The sequence below is a fragment of the Lonchura striata genome, chromosome 8, assembly GCF_050655825.1.
Source record: "Lonchura striata isolate lonStrDom1 chromosome 8, ASM5065582v1, whole genome shotgun sequence".
NCBI classification, from domain to species: Eukaryota; Metazoa; Chordata; class Aves; order Passeriformes; family Estrildidae; genus Lonchura; species Lonchura striata.
Genome location: NC_140710.1, coordinates 29,207,097 through 29,228,298, shown reverse-complemented (window position 1 = coordinate 29,228,298; position 21,202 = coordinate 29,207,097). Strand labels below are relative to the sequence as shown.

Below are 21,202 nucleotides of genomic sequence, written 5' to 3'. Positions count from 1 at the left end.
TCATCCTCCCCAGCAGACACAGAGTGAGCCACACAAAAGGGACAGGCTTCCTCACATGGGCTCTGGGCAAGTTTGGGCTGAAAAAGGAGGAAGGGACAGCACCACCAGCTGTATCCACTGGGACAGCTACAAGAATGATGGTGCCCATAGAAAACTTGGATAAACTAAAAAACCTGTTGATTTTCAGCCTCCTTGCCCAGCACATGTGAAGAGGTAGGGTTTTTCCCAGCCAACACAGGGATCCCATGAGGAAAGTGCTGATGCCCTTTCCATCATTAGTGGATACAGCTCTGGCATGAGACACAGCTTTCCCTTTTGCCTACCCACAAACACAAAGCCTAAATATTTGATGGATCTGAACTGCTTTTCCTGGCTCCAGGAAGGAAGCTTCACCTTGTGAGCAACCTAAGGCTCTCCAGCAAGGCGGTTTTACCCAGCTCCAGTGATCCCCTGGGTAGGGGAGATGGGCTGCAGGGACGTGATCCTCTCATGAGAGCCAGGGATTTCCTTGGTGCATCGATTGCTGAAGGGTCTCTGTGCCTGCCAAGCCACAGCCCTGCTTGTCTTGGCAGAGGCCCATCAATCACTGTGGGCACAGCCAGAGCACTGGGTTGGTAGGGAAAACATGCCCAGCGGGATTTGTGGTTCACGTGGCTCCAAGCAGGGCCAGCAGCAGGCACAGGGAAAAGCCCATCCCAACCTCAAAGGGGGAGTTTGGGTGATGCTTAGTGGAGTAGGAAACACAGAGTAGAAAATTAACTCCTTGCAGCCAAATGTGACCTTACCACACATACACCAACCACCCCTCCATGCTCCTGGAAACACAAGCTCCATGTTTTGGCTGGAGCATCCTCCCAGGGATCACCCACTGGCCATCCATGTGACAAGGCAGCACAGGGCAAAGCCACAGGGAAGAAGTCAGGCTCATGTACAGGCAAGCTTCAGGAGCCATCTGTGACGAGCAAGGGGTGCAGTGGTGTTACCCCAGCTCCAACCAGCATCCTAAGCCCCAGCACAGGGCAGGGATAAGACCTCCACTGGAAGGTTTCTCCCCTCTTTCTTTAGGGAGCAGAGCCCTCTCCAACCTTCCTGGCTGCACAGGAGCCTTTCAAAGTCACACTCTGGCCATACACAAGATAGCAATGCCTGCCCAAACCCTGGCACTGGCTGCTCCTGGCTGTGGGCTGACAAGCCTGGTTCTACTCTTCTTCAGCATAGGTGAGAGGGAAATCAGGGAAGATTGAGCCATTACCCCAGTGACCACCCAGACAGCCCCCAGGAACCTGTATGGCTCTGGCTCTGCATTCCCACCTTCCCTCATGTTCTGGTCATATGTCAGCTCCTTTTGGGGTAACTGCAAGCACATGGGCAGACAGAGCTTCAAAACAGCTGACAACAACCCCAGGAGAGCAATGATGCGCCAGGCTGGTGCTAGAACAGCCTCCTGCAGCATATGGGCCTGGAAATCTACGGAGCTACTCATGGGGCAGCGGTGGCCGGGACAGAGAGGAGCCACAGCACCTTCCCCTCGCACTGCCAGCCGTGCAGGCCGGTTTGTGAGGCTGGGAAGGACGCTCAGCCCAGCTCCCGGGGCTCAGCAGCCCATCAGCTTCCCCTCCCGCAGCATGCGGCAGCAGGGGAGGGATGCCCGGCCCCGCACGCAGCCCGGCCACGGCCACACGTGTGCGGCGGCAGCGGGGGGAGGTCGGCCCCGGCTCACCCAAACGCAGCCGGAGCTGAGGCTGCAGCGCCGGGAGGGTTCCCAGCACTTTCAGCGCCTGGGCAGTGGCTCTCGCTGCCATCCCAGCTCCTCTCCATCCCGCTCCCAAAGTGGCCAGGCCACCCAAACGAGCTGGGCTCACACTTCTCGCAGCCCCTTCCTATGTCTGGAAGTGCTGGGGAGAGCAGTGGGGGCAGCCACGGCCCCCAGAGCATCCCTGCCTCCCCGGCCCCTGCTTGCTCCAGTGTAGCCCAGACTTGTCCTCATTTCAGGCTGGGCAAAAGGCGGCCCAGCCCCAGAGGTAGTGAGATGATGCCGAACCTCCTAATGGAGCTTGACAGCAGTGGGATTAAAAGCACAAGTGAGATCACAACCCCTCTGCAATCAGCTTCTGCCCTGGAAGAGCTGAATCAGAAAAGAAACCTCATAGCAGCAGAGAGGGGATGAGGAGCCCGCTCACGCAGGGTGAGGGCAGCAGGGGCCAGGGGGAACCTCGTCCATCCTAAGCCCTCTTCACTTGCCCTGCCAACTCACTGTCAGTAGAAAGGAGCCAATCTTCCCCTCCTGCAGCAGCACCAGGAAAGGGTTTCACCAGCAGCAGTCCCAATTCCAAGTGGTCCTAAACTTTGGATGCAGAACAGGCCACACATCTGCCCCCCTTCTTGCTGCCTGCGAGGTCAAAGCATCCCACGAGGAGCTCCCTCCTTTCTCCCTCTCCTTTGAATGCTGTGCTTAGAGTGGTGCCACTGACACTGGAAACGACACCTGAGCAGCTAGGTCCAAGATGGAGAGAAGATAGGAGACCTCACTTGGATGCAAGGGGTGCTCAGGACACCTACAGCCCTGTTTCTGTGGGACAGGGTATGCACAGACCCTTGCAGCCAGCCCCAAGCCCCAGAGCACAGCACTGGTCCAACCAAAAGGCAGCACTGACCCATTTCCCACCGAGGGATTCCAGCAGAATTGCTTTCCCATGTTTCCTTCCTACCAGCAGGAATCTCTTGGCATTTCCCCTGAAGCCACCCAAAGGGGCCCTTGCAGAGATGCAGTGGTGGCCAGCTTGCATGAGCCATGCCAGGGATATCCTTCCAAAAGGCCAGCAAGGCACAAGCACCATCCCCATCTCTGCTCATCTGAAACCCAGCAGCCAGAGGCCGCTCTCCTGCCTGGCAGTCATTTTGTCAAAATGCAAGGCAAAACCAGGGCTTTTTACTGCAAGAAAAAGAGAGCTACTCCAGGGACTGGCAGGAAGAGCTGATGGGTCTCAGCACAGTGCTTAGGCTGAAAAGCTCCAGCTCCAGACCTTATTTTGCAGTGACCTGTACCAAGATTTGGCTTTTCCCTTTTTCTTGCCAAATGGAAAGAAAAAGAAAGCCTTCCAGGTCAGAGGAAAGAAAAGCATTTACTCGTGGGTCAAGTGAAACAATCTGATGCAGGGTTGGATGCACTTTTATCCTCCCCAAACAAGGAAAAGATTTAATTTCCATCTCAAAAAAACCCATCTAAAAATAAAGACACAAACATTTTTAGGGTCAGAAGCACTCAATTTTAGTTTTCAAGCCCAAATGATTTTCTCAACTGAACTCCACGTCGCAAAGTATGGCTTGACTCAAAAGTGCAGAGGGGTGGGGAGGGATGGGCTGAGGCATCGATTGGGAAAATGTCACCCTCACTGAGGGTGACACAGCGACCACTGCAGGGCCAGCCCAGGACCACCCGTGTTCCCGGAGGGCAGCCTGAGAACCCCGAGCTCTGCTCCTGCAGTGCTGGGAGGGAGGCAGGGAGGGAGGGAGGGACAGAGGTGTTTGGCCACCTCTGCTGCACTTTGCTCATCCAAAGCGAGCTGTCACTTCCCATCCTCCTCGCCAGGCAAATCCTTCCTGACATCCCGTTTAAAACTCAAAGTACCCAATTACCACTGCAGCCAGGCAGCCGGGAGAAACTCTTCCATGAACACACCCTCAAAAAAAAATCTCTGCCTGGAGTACTTCTCCTCACCCTTCCCAGACCCACCCACGTGCCAGGGGTACCTGGGTCCTTCTTGAGGTGGTCCAGGTGTGGCTCTGCTCTCACATGTGTGGCCCCAATCACAGAAACACCATGTTTCCAGCACCTGTTTCCCACCAGCCCAGCAGGGGAAGAGCCTCCCAGCCCATGGCTCCATCCACCTGCCAGGGCTGACCCCAGACCCTCCCGTCCCTGAGTCCATTAGCAAATCCCTGGAGCACACATCTTGCTGGTATTTGGCTTAGCCCCAGCTTTTAGGGAGAGCTGCAGAGCTACGTTGCCTTTCAATTTTTAATTTCCTCTAAACATTTTGGTCCTCTCCCCAGGGACTCTGAGTCAATCACCTCTGCTGGCAGTACAGCTAGGGGGAAGGGGAAAACCAGGGGCAAAGGAGGGGAAAGCAGCCCCACCCCAAGCTCCTTTGGAGGAGCAGGACCCCTTTACATGCACACCCTAGAATGAGGGACATCCACACCCACCTCCCCAGTGCCCCATGGAGATGCTCCACAAGGAGGAGGAAGGAAGACAACTCCAGATCCCTCCAGAAGGACACGACATCTACAGGGACAGGGCTGTGGCAAAGCAGAGCACCCTTGTTCTTCCATCAGACACCTCTGTGGGTCTGGGTTCCCCAAAAATTGACAAGGTTTATCCCAGTGCCTGGCACAGCTACCCCTCCTTCCCCACCACCTGGCACTGGCACACAGCAGTGCCCAAGAGTAAGGACATGAATACAGCATCACTTTCCAGTCCCTGAGGCATCTTTGTCTTTTTTTCCACTGCCTTAGGCAACAAATGTGCAAACAGGGACCTGCTGGGCATGAGGAATGTGAGCTGAACTGCTCTGGGAAGGGAGATGCCATCAGAGCTGGCAAGAGCAGCTCACATCACCCAGAGCAGGGGAGCAGCTCCAGGTGGGTTTTCTGTCCCTCAGGTGTCCAGCTGGGGTGGGGGTGTCCAGGCTCAGGGTTAAGGTTCACTTCTTCACCTTTTATCTAGATTGAAAGTGCATGGAAAACTAACCAAGCACTAGCAGACAATGTGTGAATGACAAAACCTCAAAGAAAAATGAAATCCTGATCAGCATGAGGAAAGGTACACGGAATAGCAGCAAGGCTCTGTAGCCCATCTTCAACAGGCACCCAGGGTGGGAAAAGAGTGATGTGCCCAGAATATGCTCCCTCCATACTCAAACTGGCAGGTTTGGGAGTTCCCAAATCACAGGGATATGGTTTAAAACTTGCTGGCTCCCTCCCACAAATTTGCTGCTACCTTTCTGCGCACATCTAAACTCCCACAGCACCTTCCAGACCCCATAGCATCTCCCCAGTCACAATTTCCTGGGACAGCAGTGGGACCCATCCCCAAAACTCCCAGCTGCATGCCCAAGCAGCCTGGGGTCCTGCTGCACCCCAGGCAGGGAGCAGGACAGAGGCAGCTCCTGCTGGGCACAGGGACCTGCCCACTGAGCAGGATGTTCTTCACCTCCCTTGCCCTCCCAGGCCCCCGGAGGAGTTTGAGGCTGCAGGGAGCTGAGCTGCTGAGCACTGGCCTCGGCTGCCACCTAGCAGTGACCCAGCAGCAGCAGGGACACACCGACAGCTCTTCCAAGTTCCGGCCCCTGCTGCAGCCTCAGGTTTGAGCTTTTATATTTTTCAGATTCTGGGCTGCTTTAGTGTGTGGGTCTGGCCTTCACATTAGGGGATGGTGGCTCTCTTCACAGAGTAGGGAGACAAAACAATTCCTTCTCCAGCTGGGAACCAAGGACAAATGATCCAGATCTCAGGCCCAAGAGCACAAACAGTGGACTGAAGAGAGAAAAACAAGATGGGACTTCACGGGCTAAAGCTGTAATTGGACAATTAACTCCAACATGCAAATGGACCTTATTCTTTAGCTTCGTCTAGTCTCTGTTCTAGGTCAGCCTTCACAAGGCATAACAGGGCGGTGGCAGGTTGGCTCTGGGAGACATCCTGCACCACTTGGCCACTGCCTTAAGGGGCATGAGCCCACTCAGGGCCACAGACCCCTGATCACCAACACCAGCCCTCTTCCCTGTGAAACAAGTCACCACCCCACTTTGCTGATGTGTTTGCAGGAGGCACTTGGCACTGCCACGACAGCCTGAGGAAAAAGAGGATCTGGGGATCTTCTCAGGACACCCCACCGTGGCCCCAGCTGTCACCTCCCTGAAACCAAAAGGGGGTTCTGCAGCAGAGGCTGAGCTCTGAGCAAACTCAGTGATAAATGACAAAAATGTGCAGTGACTGCCCCAACCCAAATGTGGCACCAGAGAAGTCAGGAAACCAGAGAAGCTCCCCACAGTGCTGGACAGGCCACTGCTCCTCAGCTTTCTCCTTCCATCTCCTTTATTAGCTTTCCCAGCAGCTGCTTTGTAACCAGCCACAGATTTTTAACTGTTTCACATCCCAAACCACCAAACCACACTTAAATGCTGAAATTTAAAAAAAAAAAAAGAAAAAGTGAAAGAAAAATACAATGGTTTGGGTTGGAAGAGAGCTTTAAAGATAACTAGTCCAATCCACAAATGTCTTATGCTGGGCTTTTACCCATTCCAATATTACTGCTAGTATAATTCAGCTTTTCTTGCTGGTTTGCAGAGGAAGATACCTCTGGCATGGTTTCAGGTGGGCACAGAATAGCATTTGAAGCCCCTGAAGATGTGAGGAAAAGCAGCTGGAAGTGCCCTAACCAGGGCACTTCTGTTTTCACAGATTTTCTCTGCATTAACACCCATTAGGATCACTTGCCACAGGAAAGGAGCTACACAAACACAGTCAAGCTTCAGGCTCTCTCACTGGATTCCTTACAGATTTTATTCCATATCGTTAAGATGAGATTCCTGACACTTTGTACACACAACATCCAACAAATCACAGCCTCTTCTTCTTGGGGAAGGAGGTTTCTTTGGCTCTCCTCACAGTAAGGAGTGTGTAAAGCAGCCACTGTATTAAAAACCAAAATCACATCCCCACATAATGTCAAAACAGCTCATGCACTAAAGGAAGGAGGGATAGGCAGCCAATTTCCCTCTCTTAAACTTAAAGGATACATAAAACAATGTGACACTTGGATGTTCTCCTGAACCATTATATTAAAGAGCAGTAACTCAGTACACCACCGGTACAACAAAACCAAACTACTTTTCTGAAAGTAAAACTAACATTTATCACACATGCTGGGCACACCTGAGATACCACACTCCAGGCTTTTTCAAGAAATTAAACGTTTCTGAACAAAAAAAAACTGACAGCAGGGTCATACAGAGAGCCTGTGCTGCTCCAGACAGCCTCCTCCTCCAGCAGCAGCTCCAGCTTCTCCTCTCCTATCACACCTTCCTTCTGAGGCTGGGCAGCCACTGGAAGTAGGCATGTGAAGTGGCCAATCATGCAGCTGCCAACACTGCAGAGAGCAGGGCAGGATGGACACAGTTCCTGAGGTGGCCCTTGGTCACAGAGCCCAGAGCACGGCAGAGGCCAACCATGGGATTTTCTTCATCTGCATAAAGGAACACAGAAAAGAAAGATCAAATCTACACAAGTAAATCCAAGAGCTCCAGTTTAGACTGAAATCCCTTTTGCTTGGACCTCACCAGGTCATGGAAAGAAGACTTGCTAATGCACACCTGTTTGATGAGTCTGACATGGTATAATGCAAGGACCCCACTCCGTCTCCTCCTGCTGCTCCACCTCCACTTCCCCAGAGGAGGGAAATCAGATGTGAATTCAGTAGGTTTTGTCTAGGGAATTCTAGAGAGAAAGTTCCAAGACATAAACAGCCACTGCCTTTGGCAGGTCACTTAATCCACCTTGTAAATCGAGCAACTCCTGTATGGGTGTTGTAAATTCTTCCATCATTTGGAAGATGGAAGATAAGCACCCACACAGGGAACTCATAGGGTTTACAAAATGCTTTAGCTCTCTATGGTTGAGAGACTGGGAAACTCAGTATGAAATGAACACTGCAGTGGAGAAAAAATACTTCTGCATGCAAGGAGCAGAAACTCTAGAAAAGAGAACAAAACCCAACAATGAGAGAACTAACCCTCAAATTTTGTTCCCATTAAACAACTAGAAATCCATTTTGCTGCACAAAGGTCAACCTGATTCATTGCATCCAGCAATTTATTATTGTGGCATCTCCAGCCCAACAGAAACACCAACATTTCCATCTGTTCCAGCAGCACTAGCCTTAGGATACACAAGAGGGGCTGCAAAACTCACAGCACAGTAACACACTGCTCAACTTTCTGCCAGCCAAGTCGGACTGATGAATCTGTTCATACTATCAAGGGGGCAGAGCATGAATGGTGCTGCCATGAGTCCCACAGTGGGATGTACAGCTTCATGAAGTTGGGCCCTGCTTGAAAAACTTTTTATCTGATCTGGGTCATCTTGTTTCATTTCTGCTGGCTGCCTGGAGTAAATAAAGGAGGTGTAAAGGTCTTCCACTGACTTGACTAAGACAGCAGGCACTGAGGACTCTCCAAGAGATGAGATGCCAGCAAATGTATGTAAAAAAAAATGAGAAGGTGCAATTAGTGCACATTCAGCTCATTAGTTGCCCTGATCTTAATTATCTCTCAAAATTTACAAAGAAGTGGAAAGTCAGCAAATGGATAATTAAAAAACCAGAACAAGACTACACAACAATAATCCCCCAGTCCCCCTGGCCAAAGGGCAGCTTTTCCTCCACAGCAGACTGGAAGGAGCCATAGATTATTACAAGACACAAGGCACCTTATCTTAGCAAAGAATTAACAGCTGTCTCATCTCTCAGCAGCCCCACGCAGAATCAGTGATGGCAATGACAGAGGGAGTTTCTGCAAGGAAGCAGGAGCTGAGTCAGAGGAAGCCCCTCTGCATTTTTGCTTAAGAATTCAAATTAAATTTCCATTTCAGGGATGTTCACTCATGTCTCAGCCAGAGATGAGAGCTGATGTTTGTATTTTTTAACTCAGTATGGAGGAGAAAACCAGTGAAATGACAGACAAGCAGCAATTCAACCACAGCTGTTCAAAACCAGGTACTTGCTCTCTAGGCTGCTTCAGTTGTCAGGGCATGAGGGGATTGTGAGGCACTCCTGCAGCAGCAAGGATGGCTGGGCAGCAGGAATTCAGTGCTGACAGGATGCCAAGACAGGCATCACTACAGCCCAATTAGCCAACTACTCAGCTGGATACCAGCAGCCCACTGAACACCTCTGTTTAACATGCAGGAAAAATTTTGAGTGTTAGGACAAGGCTAAACGATGATTTTTTATCTCTTCTTGCCACCCACACCATTCTCACTGAGGGACAGGATGCATTTACATTCCTCTAGTCTTCAAATCATCACCTATATCTGACATTTATGAATCTTGCTTTAGTCAGCTAGGCAAGGAACTCTTCAGATTCCTGCACTTGAAACACAAACTCAAGATTTCCACTCTTCCCCACATTACCTTCTTCCAAACACATACAATAAGATGACGGTTTGTGTCTTTCAGTTCATTTGATAAATTGACAGAGCAAGGACATTAATATCCAAGACACACAGCTTACACAGAGATTCTCTAGAACAGAAACCTAATTTGGCTAGGAAAAAAAAAAAAAACCAAACAGAGAAAATGACTACTTTATAAGTTACTAGCATTAGACTTGTTTTTACTCTTCTTTCTGAGCAGTGTCAGAAACAGCCCCAGAGCAGGCCCACTTCAACATTGGCTTGGCATTGACATTGGCTTGAAAGCTGTTTTGGTCCCCGTAGTAAAATGTCTAATGAAAAATCCTACAATTTAAATAACACAGAAAAGGGGAGAGAATCACCTGTAGACAACTGTTCCTGGTGTTTCTAATGGTAGTACTCTAGACTGCACTCAAGACCTGGGGTTTCCTCCCTGTTTAAGCCCTCTGTTCAGCAGCTGATCAAACTGTTAAATAGCCAAGGGTTTCTCTTTGAACATGCCCTGAAACCCTAGGTGTAAAGCATATATATATGCTTTACATTCACCCTTAGAATTATTTTGTTAACAAACCTATGGTTGTACAAAACCTTATCCCCAAAAACAACCAGGACTGCAAATCACTTCCTTTCAGGTCAGTTTAGGATGAGCAAGACCCTTTACTGCAAATATTCACCACTAGCACTTGTGGTCTTTTCCCTGCATTTACGGACTAGTACCCTGAATTATTACACATCCTTCACCAAACCCCAGAGATCTAAGAGGAAAACACACACTTCCTGGCTCCCAGGGGTGCAAAACCATGGAAGTGTCAAGTCAAACTGATCACAAAAATCTGGCACTGCTCTGCGGTCCTCAGAGCCCACTCTCAAATGGAAAAATTATGGTGCACACATGGGAGGTTACAGAGGGCACACAGACTCTCTGAAGTCTGCAAAGGGATCACACAACAGGCAGCTAGAAAGGTATTTATGGTCCATATAAATAATAGTTTTCATATTACATTTCTGCTTGCTTTTTATAAAAGCAGAAAACCAACTCTACAGAAAACTTCCACTGGACTGAGCCCTGGAGCTGATTTCATGGAATGACAGCTGTGCCAAACTCTCACCTGGTCACAGCTCAGCCCCATTCAGCTTCAAGGTCACTGTTCCACTGTCTGAATCTCGAGATTCCTGCTGCAAGTGAAGGTCTGGCTCCATCACTTCAGCATTCCCCTGCATTCCACTGGGCTGAACATACAAGGCTGAAGGATTCAGTTCTTCAAATTCCTAGAACAAAAAAACCCATGCCAGAACAGTAAAAAACCTCTACATTGTTACTACCACTGAGACTAAAAGGATGCAGCAAATCTCTGACACGTCAGCAAATGGATGAAGGTGCACAACACCCAAGAGTTAGCTCCAAATTCTTGCACAAACACCCTTATAAAGAAAATCAACTCCTCTTTTGCCAGCAACAAAATTTCTCAGCAATGCCCCTCTCCCATAAAACTGGGCCTACACATGCAAAAATACCATCACAGAATCTAATCCTGCCAGAACATGCATTCTGCATCTGCTGAATAAAACAGATAGAAGCACTTCAGGCTGCAATACTCAGCTTTCTGCTGAAATATAAAATCATGGCAGTACCTTTCCAATGGTTTGCTAATCCACACTGGAACTGAGCTGAGACATACAAACAGGTAAGCCTAAAGCACAAATGATCTGGCTTACAATTGGTGTGACAATAGGCAATTACCATGGTTATGCCATCCAGCACTGTTTGCTAGAATTCAGGCTGAAAACAGTTTGTTCTACTAAACAGAACATCTCTGCTGTATCACCAGATTCCACCTTAACCAAAAAGCAAGCTCTCTACATAGAGTTAGACACTCTGGGGTGCAGTCACAAAATGAAAAGCTACAGGAAAGCAGGGAATACCAGTTTTGCTCTTCACAAAACCACTTGCTTCAAGGTAAGAATCTTTCAATTTACAGGCACCCAAGAAGGGATCTTTCCCTTCCCCTTCCTTTCAGCAGCACTCGCCTCCCTCCTGACCTGGGAAGGGATGTTCTCTCCACAGATATCAGCATATCCCATATCCCTCAAGACAGAGTGGAAGTAGACATCCTTCTTGGTGGATGTGTCACACAGGAAGAGGTACAGAACACCATCCACGTATTCATCCACGATGCCCACAAATTCCTTGAAGCGGCAGAGATGCTTGAACAGGAGAATTGCTGCACTGGACCACGTACCCTGAAGAGGAAACAATGTAAAGTTACCATAAACAGACAATATCTACCACCTGAGACTTGTCCTTGTGGTGGGCACTTGTCAAAAGCCAACTGAGCTAGGCCAGGCTAGTGACAAATACAGGAAAGTCAGGCAGACAAGCTTCCCAGCATGGAACTTAACCAAACTACCCCAAAGCCTGAAATTCTCATTACACTGGGAATGCTCTTTCACCCTAAATACCTACTTCCAAACATAGATCCATGGCATTCACCAGTGATTTTATCCCAAGCGCCTAAAATAGTTTGTTTGTTGGGGTTTCTTTTTTAACTCCTGGAATCACAAGACTTCACAAACATGAAAAGTATCAAAAGTTATTAAGATGCTGCTAAGCCTTACCACAAGGAAAACTCTGATTAACCCTCAAAAACCAGGGGAAATAACTTTTTTAAAAGCAACACCTTTAAAGACACACAGGCAACAACTCTGCTCACATGCTTTCCTTCAGAGATTGTATTCTCAGGCTTCTTAGTCAAGAATTTTCCCATCATAGAGAAACCTTCTTAAGACCTCTATAACTCTGCTGTGCTAACTGCATCAAACCAACTCACTTAAAGCTCTGTTACAAAGTTTTTAAAACAGAGGGCTGGAGATACCAAGGCTTCAAAAGGACCTTGGGGGACTATTGGCAGGGAGAGGAACAAGTTTGCTGTGCAAGAATATAAGCAAGAATGTTCTGATGGCAAGGAAAGCACTGAAAGGGTGATTGCTTATAGAGCAGACACTCACCCAGCACACTCTGCTGGAATGTAACAGCACTAATTCTGCTGTAAATATCAACAGCACTTGACTTCATCCAAATGTTTGCCCTTGGCAGGAGAAATAGATAGCCTCTACTTGATAACTCCTCTACATATGTTAATGAACAAAATTGCAAGTGGACACCTACCTCCACGGGTTTTACCCATGCCAAGGAACAGGGGATGGCCTGAGCAGGGAGCTTCAAGTAGTGCCACCTAAAATACAAAGCAAAACCATTACAACAAAAGCAGGGATAAATCAGCAGAAGAGCAGAACATCCTCCTCTTCTGGGTTTTTACTACCAGTTTAGGAACGCAGAAGCATACATTGGATTGCGTACTCATTATTAAAACCCAACAGCAACTTCAGAAAACACTCCATATTCAGAGAATAGCCACAGCAAAGCCAGCAGTAGCAAGTGGTCTCTTATGCATTCCCTGGCCCAAGCATCTTCCCATCAAAGATGGAAGACAAAATTACAGAGAGCTGTGACTTTTGAACCAAAGAATGCCAGGCAAGAGGAGAGGCAAACAAGAGGAAAGACACAAATATGGAAAATTTGCTGAACTGCAGAAAAAAGTACCTGTGACATTGCAAACAAGTGTTACTTGGGGGATGTGCCTTCAGGAGAATGTGTATATCCATTCATGTAACCCAGGAAGGAGCATTAGGGAGCTTGCCCCAAGGTGACAGACAGCAGTAAAAGGACAGACTGAAGAGTGAAGGCAGACACAGGAAAGGATTTAGCAGTGTACCCCAGGGGCCAGTGCTGGGTCCAGTATTGCTCAATGTCTTCATTATCATCCTGGGGGATGGGGGAGAGTCTACCCTCAGTCTGCTGAGGACACAAAACTGGCAGGAGAGGCTGATGCCCTAGAGGGTCAGGTTGCCATCCAGATAGATCTTGACAGGATAGAGAAATGTACAGACAGGAACCTCACAAAGTTCAACCAAGTCCTGCACTTGGGGGAGAAAAACATCATGCATCAGCACAGTGTGGACCAACTGGAAAGATTCATTTTTACCAGGAGAGTGACCAAGCACTGGAATGGGTTGCCCAGAGAGGTCATGGAATCTTCATCCTTGGAAACATTCAAAAACCATCTCAGCATGGTGCTAGGCAGCCTGTTCTAGACAGCCCCACTTCAGCAGGGAGCTTGGACAGGATGACCTCCAGAAGCCTAGTCCAATCTCAGCTGTTCTGTGACTCTGTTGCCCATGTGTAATTCACTTACTTGAGGAATCTCAGCCAAGACTTCTGGACAATCTGGAGGTGTCCATAGTCTGCATAGAACACCTCTACCTCCTGGTCATTGATCACACGGTGGATGATGACACGGTACCACCACTTGGAGACCATGACACAGCAGAGCTGCCCAGGCCGCACTGCAGACTCAGGCATGATGTATTTATCAGAAGCAACTTTGTGTGAGTAAACGTGTCTGTAAAAGATCACAGTGAGAAACCAGCCTTAGGAGGATGAAGGAGATGAACAAGGAGAAATATACGGGGCATCAAAAGAATCCTGACTTTTTAAAGTCCCCGTGACATGAATTTTCAGGAGTTGTTTTAATAGACCCTTTATATCTCTGTTCTGCCACACTTAAAACTGAAATGGGAATCAAATTGCAACCCCAAACTTTCAACGATACTCTTGGGTTCCAACAAAAAGTTAATTAATGGAGATTAATCAGAGGCTAAACACAGTCATCCTAATCATTACTTTTTTACCATTACCTTGACATATCAGCATTTCTCATGAACCAGGTTTTGCAGTATTGGCCCAGGTGCAGTGTTGGAGGAGGACATAAAAGCCATAACTGAACACATTAGCAACAGCTGCACAGATAAGACACAGGAACCCTCCAAGCTCCTTTCCATAACCCTTCCAGGCTTACGAAGTTCAGAACTGCTAGGACACAGACAAACCACAGGACCTGCTGCTGACCACACCTACTGCTTGTCAGTTAAAAGGAATGGACATTTTGAGTAGTGTTGCAGGATAGCACCAGCACCTCTGTACCATGTCATGCAGCCAGCAGTGACCATCAGCAAGAGCTGGGTGCCCTGTTCCCTCAGCACAAACACCCACTGCACTGCCATAGCATGCTCCCACCTCATCTCAAACATCAGATCCTGCAGTTTATAGGATGCTTCCGTGCTGCAGATGTGGATGTAGAACTGGCTAGGAGAGACGACGAATTCCACAATCACTCCCACCAAGCATCTTCTCTTCAGAGGTGGCAAACTGCAAAGGCTTCTGTCCTGAACAGCATCGGGAGGGATTTCTGGAGTCGCTGGAAACTGCTCAGAACCTTGGTGCTACAAAGGAATAAGTGGGAGGTGGCACTCAGATGTCTCATCGTGCACTGAACACACATAACTGGCATTTGCATGAATTTAAAAATTAGTTCTTGCTTTTCTGGGGACTTGTGAATTACTGAATATCAGTGAACCCCAACAGACTGGGTAAACTTGGATGAAAACCTTCCCTGTGATAGAAAAAATCATTTTCACACTCTTTCCTTCTTCCCTCCAGTGTTAAGAGGGGTGCAACAAAAATACCTTGCTCATATTCCTGCAAGCAATAAAGGAGAGAAATTCAAGTCAGGTCACATATTTAGACAAAAATAGTGAATGACTACTGCCTAAAAAAGCAAAACAAAATCAAGCCCCAGACGCAACCCCATCTCTTTGCTGGATTTTTCTGAAAAGGTATTACTGCTATATTCCATGACCATGAAAAAGTACATGATTTGAACCAGCAAATCTATCTGAAAATGATTCTGAAGTCACAAAAGACATGAATGCATCCCACTTTCACATTAGAGCTACTTCCCAAAGACAAAACAAGTCAAAATCTATAATTTCTGTTATTTTCTCACTTTGGTCAAATTTGTACAAGTAGGCTGTTCACACAGCTTTCAATCTTTCATTATTCTAACTGCTGAAAACATTATTTTACTTGAAGTAGTATGGATGAGAGCCTTAATCCAACATCAGCCACTTTCACTGCCTCAAGTGCTTTCTTTTTTTGCCAGCAGACAGCACTTCTCCAATGATTAAAGTCAAAAACACTTCAATTTTACTCATTGTGAACACAGTATAAACTATCATTGCATCATACATCAGTCAAGGTGTGGGCAATTCATATTCCAGCACACTCCCTGCTGCTTATTTCTAAATTCAACTGCAAACAATGGCATTTTGCAATAGTGGCTCTCTTAATCACTTTGTAAAGGTGCTGATAATAGAATATTCTGAGATAGAAGGCACCCATAAGAATCACCAAAGTCTAGCTCCTAGAGCTGCAATGGACCACCCCAAGAATCCCACCATGTGCCTGAGAGGATTTCACAAATGTTTCTTGAATTCTGGCAGGCTTGGTGCTGTGACCACTTCCCTGGTCCCTCCTTCTGCAGATTGAGTAAAGCCTAATGCCCTCCAATTTTTTGGAGCTAGAAATTTTGACTAAAACATTTGAATTATACAGTGAGTTAACATTTTTTAGTCTAGGAGCAACTGAGGGAATTCTGGCCTGAGCAGCAGCATCACCTCTAAAAACCCCTTAATATTTCACAAATTTCCCCTTACAATTTCACAAATTTCCTCTGTGTAGTCCCTATGAATGGTGGCATTTCTAAAGGACAATTTTGCTCTGATAAAGCTCTTCATATCAGACTATTAAGGGCACACATGAGCTTTATATGCTAGCTCACATATTGTTAGTGACAAGAGAGATTTCTTTCAAATATGTAGGGGATGTACACTTGAAAAGAAGCTCACAAAATGCAACAAAGTTATAAAAAGATAAAGCAAGAATACACAGTGTAAAACCAGGCTTTATAAGAGATATGACTTGCAAGAAAGGTTGACTCCTTTCCCCAAGCTGGACTGGCAGCTGCCAAGAGTGGTGTGGGTGACACTTCTTCTGTCATGGCAGCAAGAAAAAGCTTCTGAGAGAAGCAGCTCTGTCTTTTTTATCCTTCCTGGAGCCAAACAGATGGACTCAGCCCTTGTGCCCCACCTGGCCCTGAAAACACTTCCAGGATACCTGGCAGCAGGGCAGGGATCAGGTTGCATCCTTCCCCTCAACCTTGCAGCATCCTGATGAACAAATGTCCATTGCACACCTAAACAAACACATTCTAAACTACTTCCCTCCCCTTTAGAGCTTTTTAAAACAAAACAGCAAACTTCATGTTTCATGACAAACAGGAGTTGTACAAACATCTTCCAAGTTTTGTCCTGCCAGGATCTTTAAATGTGTTCCTTCTCCAATACCTAGGAACAAAAATCTGGGGCTACCTAGACCATATCCCCTCTTTCACTGCCTTCACAAGAACAGACTAGTGGTTTGACCCAGGGAAACTCCCTGTGGATCTCATCACACCAAACTAAAATCTCTTAAAAGGATTAGAACAGGCTGCAAAAAATTCTCAAGTGCTACAATCTTATCAAATGTTACACAAAGTTCAACTCATAGTTCCAGGCTTCCAAACTCATTAGTATACAAAGCACCAAAGTCAGGAAGAACCCTTGGGATCCTTTCCCTACTTCTAAGCTCCAATTGTACAGCTGAGTATAGCCACAAGACAAGCTTGGCAGAGGAAACAACTCTAAGCAGGAGGATTTTCCTAAGAAAAAGAAGGCCTACAGATGCTCAAAAGAAAAAAAAAAAAAAAGGAGGGACAAAAAAATTCTGCCAAAAAGATTTGGCAGTTCAAAGTCTCTGCACTACTATTCTCCAGCCCCTTTTAAAACCACACTGCTAAAGAAAACAAAATAATGATAATTTATGATCATTTCCTACCAAATAGCAGACTTGAGACTGCAGTAAACAAAGTCACTGAGGAACATTCCCCAGCTCTGTCCTGTTCTGTTGACACTGAAGCCCTGTCAATAGCAGCAGGGGAAATTCCACACAATTGGTCTCACAACAAAGTTATCAAAGTCCAGTTACAAGTAACTCTACCAAAAGGTATCACCACTTTCTAAGCGAGCAAGATAACACTTAACTGGCCTGGGATGATCTGATAGACCTGAAGATGAGGAGACCAGAAAAAAGACTGGCTTTGCATGGCACATAAAGCTATCCACCAGCTGGATGAGCCTGCTTGCCTCTAGAGACATCTAAAACAGGTACAAAAGTGTTTGGAAGCAGCAGTGCCTCAACAATGCAATCTCAACAGAAACAACGAGAGTAAAAGGAGTATCACCCCTTGAGATCGACACAAAAAAATGTACAGATCATTTGTCCAGCCACTTACCTGTTTGAAGTGATCACCCAAATCTACTGCTTGTGTTTGCTCTGGCTCCGAATCCATCAGAAGTGCCTCTTGGTAGCAGCTCTTTGTCTCACAGGTGGGTTCCAAAGGAGGCATCTCAGCTGCAGATGCTGCTGCAAAGACCATAATTTGGCTGTTATTCTTTGTTGGACCGATACAGTGCTGCATATGAAGCAGAAAGGGAAAACATTAAAAAAATGGAAGTCTGAAAGCATTGGTGCTGTTTTCCTCAATACTTGTAGCATTCACAGCCACCACATTAATGAGTATTTACTGTGTCAGTAAGTGAAAACAAAACAAGAATCACTTGCTCTTGTAAGCAAGCTGAAGGTTAAAATTAATTGCTAGAAAACGTTAAAATGTATTTTCTCTGGAAAAGCTGTGAGTTTGGCAGGAACTGTATGCAATTACCCACCCTGTCCCATAGGTTTTATGGAAATGATAAGGGCATCTGCAGTCCTGTTTTGTAGAACACTGTAGCCATACCTTTCAGGCCAGCGTTAAATATTCAGTCTCAAAAAGTGTATGGCAAAAGCTTTACCAGCCTGCAGAGCACACATTGTGAAGACCCTTCTTGCCTTCTAGTTTTTTCACCTATTACCTGGAATGACTAGAAATTCCCAGTCCTGCACACACATTCAGCAAGTCCATACTCTGAATGGGCTAATCAGCCCTTCTTTCACCTACACCACAAAAGAGTGGCAAAAACCTCCCCGTTAAATTCTCTGCTACCAAGACAACTGCTTCTGCAGCACTCAACAACCTTCTGTGCCAAACCCCAGGGGAATTAAGACTTCTACAGCAATGGGAAATGCAGCAACAGAAACTTGAAAGGCAGTTGCTTGGCCACAGAGCTTGTAAGTGCTTTCAGTTAAACACATCACCTTACCTTGCAGCATCTCTTCTTCCTGAGCCTCACCTTGAGGCACCTCTTCCTCCTGAGCCTCATCTTGAGGCACCTCTTCCTCCTCGGCTGCACTCTGAGGCATCTCTTCTTCCTCAGCCTCACCTTGAGACACCTCTTGCTGTTCCATATTGCTTGCCAAGTACTTCCTCAGGACCAGCATGGAACCTGCCTTTGTCTGCTCAACAACAATGGTATCAGACATGCTCCTGAGGACTTCAAACATGGACAAAAATCCATACTGCCTGTACTGGAACACCCGGCCAAAGCGTCTGTGGAAGGCCTTGTCCAAGTCGGCCAGCAGAAGCGGTGAGGAGCTCAGCAGGTCCTGCAGCTCAGCCTTCACCACTGCTGGCAGGACAGGAATCCCGGCACTCAGAGTTTGGAAGCTCTGTGGATTCTTAGAGTTCTTAGTGGGAAAAATAGCATTTGCCTTTGTAGCAGTTTTCTTTGATGCCTTACGTGTCTTTACCTTCTGGTTGGCAACCAGCTTGGCAATATCTTTGGTGGAGTCATCTGCAATGGCTGCAACAGAAAGAAATAAACAGACAACCAGAACAATGAACCATTAAAAGCTACACACTGGCAAAGCTCATCTTCATTCCTTTCTTTCCTCTTCTCCACATTCCTTCCAGAAGCATTTATCTCCTTCAAAAGCAATCACACTAAACCATGGCTGATTTCCAGCAACCTCACCCTTTGCAAACTGGACTGAACTATTTTTGAAAGCCAGCAACCAGTTTGCACCCTCATCCCTAGAAATTCAGACCAGGCAGGAAGGCAGGTCAGATTCTTGGATGCAGGATCACAAACAAAAACCAAGCTGCTGAGAGTTTTGCTGGGAGAGCAGAATCACAGTAAACTCTCAGTACAGAGCACCCCCTGCCCAACAAAGGTCTCCCTGGAGAACAGCCCAGGTCTATTCCAAGCTTCTAAACAACTTTTGCTTGTGTTACTGTAGCACTCAAAAAGGCCCCAGCCATTTTACCCTTCCCAATGAACTCTTTGCAACTGCCTTTTGTTGTCACAACTCTTCCCCAAAGAAAAAAGAAAATTAAAAAGGTTCTTTGATACAAGCTAAGCTTCCTATGTGGTCAGGTACAGAAACCTTCAAAGCTTCTCTCGAGAGGCCCCATCCCTGGTTTTGGCTCCTGCTGTAGTCTGCATTTACAGGAAAAGTGAGACTTACCAGTTCTGGCATATGCATAAGGAAATGTTATGTTAGTTTCTAAACCAAGTGCAGAATGAAAAAGTGTACAAAAATAACTAGAAGCATGGGTGACTTTTTTAGGAGGGAAGAGCACAAAAGTGTTAAAAGACAGATAAAAATACAAGAAAAAAAGGCAAAAAAATAACCAGAGTTGTATGATAAACAGATTAACAGGTATGTGACACAGTTCTGCACACGCCAACATCGCTTCACTCCACTATGAGGTTCCAAACAACTCCTCCACCCATTTGGAAACAAAACCTCACCTTTGAGTATTAAAGCACCATTCTTAAAAGAACAGATTTGGACAGCTTCAGGCATTTGTGTCACCAGCTCCAAGGTGGACTGGAAGCCCAGGTCACGCAGAGGGAGAGGTTTGCAGACCATGGCCATGTACTGCTCCTCCAGCTGCTCTGGCGTCAAGCCCGCTTTGGCAGCTATCAGCATGGCCCTCACCTCCTTCTTCAGCACCTCCATCAGCTGCGCCTGCCTCGATGCCTCTGTGCTAAAGGGGAACACAAGCAAGATGACAACTTGTACCACAGCTGCTCCTAACCATATGGAATTCTAGCTTTGTCCCACCTAGCACCTGAAAGCTGGCAGCAGGCTCGCGAACAACCCTTGCATTCACTTGCCAGCACCCCTGGAGTTTAATGCACTCTTAAACCTCTGCCAGTGCAGGCACCCTGCGCGTCCATACTGCTGCCCGAAGACACCCCACCCACCGCCGGCTGCTCCTCGCAGAAACCCCCGTGACCCCCACGGCGGGGGTTCGCCCCTCAGCCTCGCAGGTCCCCCGCGAACATCCCCGCTCCCCTCAGCCCCGTGCCGGGACTCCCCGCGCTCCCACACGCACGCCGCCATCGCTCCGGCCGCCCCGTGCGCATGCGCGGCGCCTTTCCCGCCTTTCCCGGGCGCGAGGGCGGGGCGGGGCCGCTCCTGCCCCTCACCGCGGCCGGGCCGCCATTGCTGCGCCGCTGAGGGCAGCGGGTGACACCGCCCTCAGCGCTGACGTGGGGTGAGCTGCCCGCTGCCTCGGGGCTGCGGAGGACCGGCCGGGAGATGCTGCCCCTGCCTTCTTAAAAAACAAAAACACCAAAAACGGGGGAAGATCTCTGAGATGATCGAGTTCAACCCAAGACCCAACAGCACGACGTCAGCCAGACCAGAGCATCGAGTGCTATGTCCAGGCTTTCCTTAAACACCTTCAGGTGATGTCCCCACCTCCCTGGGCAGCCTGTTCCAGTATCTAACCACTCCTTACTGTGAAGAAATTTCTCCCTAGTCCAACTCAAACCTCTCCTGGTGCAGCTGCAGCCTATGTCCTCTTGTCCTATCTCTGGTTGCCTGGGTGAAAAGCCTGGGTACACCCTGCCGTAATTGTGGGTGTAGAGGGTGGTAAAATCCTCCCTGAACCTCCTTTTCTCCAGACTGAGCTCCCCACAGCTCCCCCAGCTACTCCTCATCACACTTGTGTTCCAGACCCTTCCCCACCTCCATTGTCCTTCTCCGGACTTGCTCCAGAACATCCATGTCCTAATGTAGTTAAGAAGAGTCTTGTATTTTGTAAGAGGAGTCTTGTATTGTAAG

General features: G+C 47.7%; 1 protein-coding gene across 2 annotated transcripts; it reads right to left on the bottom strand.

Annotated features, from left to right (window-relative positions):
- Positions 1–6,542: 6,542 nt before the first annotated feature.
- On the bottom strand, positions 6,543–20,596 carry TDRD5 (tudor domain containing 5). Of its 2 annotated transcripts, XM_085586689.1 has the most exons (10): positions 20,469–20,596; positions 19,879–20,117; positions 18,388–18,927; positions 17,481–17,611; positions 14,327–14,532; positions 13,446–13,652; positions 12,359–12,425; positions 11,233–11,433; positions 10,302–10,461; positions 6,543–7,246 (listed from the first exon to the last, which is right to left on the bottom strand). In XM_085586689.1, exons 1-9 carry the CDS (start codon positions 20,474–20,476, stop codon positions 10,306–10,308), a joined length of 1,755 nt encoding a protein of 584 aa, XP_085442815.1. In that variant the 5' UTR covers positions 20,477–20,596; the 3' UTR covers positions 6,543–7,246; positions 10,302–10,305. The 2 variants fall into 2 exon arrangements, with proteins under 2 accessions (XP_085442815.1, XP_085442816.1); XM_085586690.1 differs by lacking the exon at positions 6,543–7,246 and having other exon boundaries at positions 10,298–10,461.
- Positions 20,597–21,202: the final 606 nt, after the last annotated feature.

Excerpts from the sequence above, each read along its gene's own strand:
- TDRD5 (XM_085586689.1), bottom strand. Across the intron at positions 17,612-18,387 it reads GGAAGAAGAGATGCTGCAAG|CAGCATCTGCAGCTGAGATG; the intron begins GTAAGGTGATGT and ends TGGTCTTTGCAG. Across the intron at positions 12,426-13,445 it reads TCTTGGCTGAGATTCCTCAA|GTGGCACTACTTGAAGCTCC; the intron begins GTAAGTGAATTA and ends TTTGTATTTTAG.